The sequence below is a fragment of the Quercus suber genome, unplaced genomic scaffold (genome assembly GCF_002906115.3).
Source record: "Quercus suber isolate HL8 unplaced genomic scaffold, Cork oak 2.0 scaffold_1003, whole genome shotgun sequence".
Classification (NCBI taxonomy): domain Eukaryota; kingdom Viridiplantae; phylum Streptophyta; class Magnoliopsida; order Fagales; family Fagaceae; genus Quercus; species Quercus suber.
Window position 1 is genome coordinate 88,356 of NW_027070418.1, and position 5,621 is coordinate 93,976.

At 32.4% G+C, this 5,621-nt stretch overlaps 1 protein-coding gene across 7 annotated transcripts; it reads right to left on the minus strand.

Annotated features, from left to right (window-relative positions):
- Positions 1 to 841: 841 nt before the first annotated feature.
- Positions 842 to 3,739, minus strand: LOC112016629 (uncharacterized). Of its 7 annotated transcripts, none has more exons than XM_065768830.1 (4): positions 3,260 to 3,739; positions 2,301 to 2,396; positions 2,034 to 2,165; positions 842 to 1,556 (listed from the first exon to the last, which is right to left on the minus strand). In XM_065768830.1, exons 3-4 carry the CDS (start codon positions 2,078 to 2,080, stop codon positions 1,097 to 1,099), a joined length of 507 nt encoding a protein of 168 aa, XP_065624902.1. In that variant the 5' UTR covers positions 2,081 to 2,165; positions 2,301 to 2,396; positions 3,260 to 3,739; the 3' UTR covers positions 842 to 1,096. The 7 variants fall into 7 exon arrangements, with proteins under 7 accessions (XP_065624902.1, XP_065624900.1, XP_065624901.1 ...); XM_065768828.1 differs by having other exon boundaries at positions 2,259 to 2,396; XM_065768829.1 differs by having other exon boundaries at positions 2,259 to 2,414.
- Between the last annotated feature and the right edge of the window lie 1,882 nt (positions 3,740 to 5,621).

Sequence of the window (5,621 nt, forward strand, 5' to 3'; positions counted from 1 at the left end):
ATATAATTTTTGCTCAACAAAAAATAGGTCCTACCTAGCGAGCAGAAACTAGAATACTAGTCCAAAACATCTACATTAATTAATCAAACATGGTTTCTGAAATTTGTTAGTCTCTTCTCTTCCATTCTATGCTTCTCTTCACCTATTCAAGCAGTGTATAAAGTGCTTTTAGATTACAGATATGTAATTTTCAAGTGGAAATATTTTAGCATTGAATATTTTCTAGGGAAACTATTTATTAGGGACGTTGGATGGATCACCTCCACCAATTTTTTGTCTTCAGTTAATCCTCCAAAACCAGGTAGTACAACTTTTATAAGAAACTTCATTTATCACAAAATTGAATAATATTCCTAATAACTCAAGATGCATCAACCAACAAACATATCTATAACATGGCATAACCACTCTCTTGATGAAAGCTTTATACATTTGCTAAAGGATTGTAAGAAGATATGGATGGACTAATTATCTAGTAAGTCTAGAAGTAAATGAATTCCACCCACACAAACATATGTAGAATGGAGATAAGAAAGAACGGTCACATGTGAGCCCAAGATCAAATCATGGACCAAAAAGGCTAAATGTGAAGTGAAATGATTTGTCTTGAGTTCAAGTGGTATTCAATCATCGGTAGAGTAAGAGAATGGAAAATTACCAAAATTTCTAACCCAACAAATTGAGACATTAATACTTTATTAGTTATGTTGTACAAGACAGGGAAAACAATATCATGAGAGCAGAACTATAAATTGCAGAGCACAGAATGCAGATCTACTCATTTTACCAAATTGAGCCTATCTAAGAATCATTTGTAAGAATGATAAAAGAAAATAGAAACTGCTTAAACATGTCATGCATATTTATATAATACAAAAACCAGTGAAAACATAAAATATAATCGCATTATGGAAAATTACAACCAGCAGAATAAATTCTGAATTCTCACAAATTTAAATAAAAAAGGAATCAATGATAAGGAACTACCAAAAAGGATAAGGAACAAAAACCAAAAAAGCATTAGGAAACTAGAGTTTTACTAGGTCTCACTTCCTACCCCACAATCCGGTAGTGTCAAATGGGAGAACCCATAGTCTCACTTACACTCAACACCTGCTTCGGCAGCCCGACGAGGCTTGCTTTTCCGCCTGCTTCCATTAAGCCGAAATCCATTAGACTTAATTGAATCATCAGTGCTTGATCGGGTTCCATTACCGTTTTCCTCCTTGACAGAATCTGCCTTCTCTTTTACATGTGAGTTTCGCTTCCTCTTCTTTCCATTCTCTGTTGCAGAAGGACTCTTTGTTTCTTTGCTTGGAGTACCAGATTTTGCATTCTCACTGTCTTCCTCCTCTATTTTTTCAACTTCTTCTTCATCAATTTCATCCTTCAGTGGTTTTTGTGGTCTTCCCCTCCTCTTCTGTGCAGGAATTTTCTCTTCCTCACCACTTCCACCATCCTCATGATTGGTAACAGTTAACTTCTTCCCCTTTCCTCTACCCCTACCCATATTTTTAGAACCAAGAAAGAATAACTCATACAAATGAAGCAGATTTCTGCCAGACAGGAAAAAAAACACATACAAAGGAGTCAATATAGCTAAGATGAACTTTTAGGAATATACACAATCTAATCAATAAATGTATAATAAACTTCGATAAATTTGGACATATCCAGAAAATGTAATAATCTTATCATTCCATCAAGTTTTTTTCTGTGAAGAAAATTAAACAAAAAGGTATGCATAGAGGCATGCAAATAAACAAATAGTGAGACATAATAGCAGGTTCCAGAAATGTGCAATGCCATAAATGTACCAATAGCAACCAGCACACTTACACTAGCTTTCAATAACAAAGACTAATGGCACATTCAAGCATCGTCCAAATGAATCCAGATTGTCATTCATGGCATTTGCAATAACAGTTCTCTCATCCATAAAGGACTACTTCTAGGAATCGAAAAAAATATGGGGTGTTACTTTTCTCTTATATAGAATAAATTAAGATGATAAAAATTTTGAACTAGAGCACCTCCTTCCAGCATAAGAACAGGATACAAGGAGAGGTAATGGGTTCATGTCCCCATTGAATGCAGGTGTAACTAACCCCCCCTCCAAAAACAAAAGAGAAAGGGTGATGCTAACTCCATTCACTTCAATGTCCCTGTAGTAGATATTGTGTTTTCAGCATGCTTCTTCAAATATAGCAAACAAACAACCAAAAAAAGAAAGCTGTATAAGTAGCTGGTTAACCCACCCTTACTAGTAAAGGGGCAGCTAGTTGCAGCACAGAATGTACCAGTGAATAAGGAAAGCAGATTGAGATAATTAATGATGGATGGATGTTGAAGAAACAAAATTTTCGGTGCCTTGCCATTGTCTACTTTGCCAGAGACTGCAAATGATGGAAATCCTATCAATAAAGAAGAGATATAGCCATTGCCACTCAATTCAATCTGGATTAATGATAGGGCAGGTTTAATCTCATTATTAATTTAAACAATAGCTTATGAGCTGCATATGAACTGTATAAAAATAATATCTGAATACAAAACTTCTTTGCTCTCATTTGGTTGCCAAAAAAAAAAATTTGGAAAACCAGTTTTTTTTAATCACTGCTTGCTGTTGTTTTTGTTTCCAAAAGATGAACTTGAGCAAGCTTAACAGTGTGTTTAGTACATGCGAGAAGAGGCTTGTTCTCTAAGGTCAAAATTTGTGAAAAACTCAAAATTGATAAATACCACTTATGGTTTTCTGTATTCTCATTAAAACAGCCACAGCCTACAGAAGATTTTCCTTTTACAAAAGTCAATTAGAAAATGAACAACTAACAATAAAACTTCTGCTTTTTCAGCTACAAACTAAATAATTTGTATCAGTTTACTCTCAAAACACTAAAGCACAAGAACATAAATCATATGGAAACTTAAATCTAGAAGAAAAGTAACATACCTACAAAGACTCACTTAGGGAAAAATAAACACTAGAAATTATTATATCCCGAAAATCAAAGAATCAAAAAATAAGCTTTGATAACAAAGCAAAATCTCCAAAACCAGGAAAGTAAAGATCCAAAACAAAACATGAACTTGATGGAACCCAAATAAATCAAACATAAGACAATCAGTTTTTCAACTTTCAAACCCCAGAAATAGCAAGAATAAAAGCAATATATGGCACAACAGAGAAACACAAATATTTCCATCAGAAAACCAACATATATATATAGAGAGAGAGGAGAGATGAAATGATTCTAACCAGGCTTGAAAAAAAGCTTCTTTGCATCTTCAGCATGAAATCCATCACTTTGAATCTGTTTAAACACCCATATAAACTTAAAAGAGAGCAAGACCCAGATGGGTTTTTTGTCTTGCAACAGTGAAAGCTGAGGGAAAAAAAGGATTTTTAATGGAAAAAAACTATGATCTGAGGGTGAAATATTGGATACCCAGATCAAGAAACATTGAGATTCGAATAGAATAAGGATTAGAATATAAGGTACAGCATGTTGGCTCCTCTCAAATAAATTGTCCAAAAATTGTAACAGAGAATGCTTCACACAGAGAGAGAGATGAGAGCTGAAGAGATATTTGTTGTTGATTGGCTTTGTAGGCTGTGTGTGACTCTCTCTCTCTCTCTCTCTCTCTCTGTAGTGTGTACTGAGATACGCGTGTAAGAAATTGAAAACAAAGGGGGTGTTTTGGTAAATGAGTGAGATTCAGAAGTAAGCTATGCCCTCCAAAGGGCTAAAAATCGTTGAACTCTCTCAACTCAAGTTTAAAGGGTCTTTGTTGTTGTGTGGATCTAAAACAGAACACAGTAATAGGTAAAAATGTCAAACTACAAACTAAAAAGTACTAACTTTGATGCCATATGTCTCCATAAGTGAAACCTAACGACATCAATTTGTAACTACTTTAGGCACGCAAAGGACACCAATAACTTGAATTTTAAGTGTTCCAAATTGATTTCAACAATTATGAGTTCATCTTTTTTTTCTTTTTCTTTTTTGGATTGTTTGTAAATGTAACATTTTTAGATGAAGATGCGTAGCTATATAATTTAATTATCTTTAAAAAATTTGTTATGTAATTAAATATTTTCCCATGTCAAGCTTGCTCTCTTCAACTGTCTGCCTCTTTCAATCTTTGGCTTCTAATACATTAGTTTCAAAAGCTAATATCATTGTGTAATAACCCTTGGCTCATTACTATATTTTCTTTTTTTATACAAGATATAAATTCTACTCTAGTCTAATTTAAGTGTATATATGTATGAAACTTCCTCTTGAAGACTTGAATCTCGACTCTTACCTCTCAATCCCTACAAGTACTTATACTTGTAGAGTGATCACCACAACCTCACAAGTCTTTTTTTTTTCTTTTTTCTTTTTTGTGCATGCCTTTTTAAAAGTCTTTTAATCAATTTTTAACAAATAAGTAAATAAACTTTCAAGTTTTAACCCAAAAAAAAAATGTTAAAAAAAAAAAAAAAAACTACATCCTAATGCACTCAAAAACAAAACTTATTATAAGTCGATAAAAGTCTTAAGTTAAATTACAAATAACTTTGCCTAAAATTCAATTCAGTCTTATAGCTTATGATTTTTTTTTCATTACAATTTTATTACTTTCTTCTGTATTCAGTGTAGTCCATTCATCCTCTTCCTTTACAATGAGTTATTAAGTGTCTAAACTATAATACTTGTTTGCTAGTGTTTTTTTTATCTCAAAGCAACATTGTTTTAGGGGTAGTTAACAGCCACCCACTTAATGGAGTGGATCAAATCACAAATGTTGAATAAAAGTCAAAGTTATAGGACTAAAATGAATAAATCAAAAATTACAGGATTAGATTAAATTTTGGATAAAAAAATGTTATTTGTAATTTAGCTCTATTATTATTATTATTATTATTATTATTATTATTATTTTAAAGATCCAAAGTCTTTTTAGTGATTTTTTTTTTTAGAAAAATCCAAATTCCAATATATTTTTACAAGCTTTTGAAACTTAATTTCATGAATACTTTGAGTCACATAATTAATGTATGGGTTATGTCTAACTTATTGGTCCCCCATTCACTTGTGAAAAATGTTTTCCTTTTTTTAAGAGAAAGATTGGATATTGCTATGAAAAAAAAAAAAAAAAATTGGATTCACTTGTATTATTGCGGCCACCTTGATGTGCTAACAGGTAAAGGGTGGTGCTTCTCAGAAACAAGAAGAGAAAAATAAAAAGATTGATCTTGTTTTTGTATATATAAGACTAATGTAGCTATTCTTTTTTTTATACAAAATAGAATTTTACTCTATTATAATCTAAGTATACATGTATATGAAACTCCCTCCTAAAAATTTGAAGTGCTTGTGAAATGATCATCGCACCAAGGGTGTGCGGTGGTAATGTAACTATTCTTAATTAGGCTTAGAGGAGAAAAAATGGACTTCAGTGGAGAGAGAGAGAGAGAGGTGGGTTTGTAATCCTTATCTATTCCAACAAAATTTACTTTGCCCAACAAATCTACCCTTATTTTATGCCTACATCCTTGTCTACCTCACTAAAGTCAGGGATTTGATATTTACCAAAATCACTCACTGATACATTTGTCTTATTCTAAA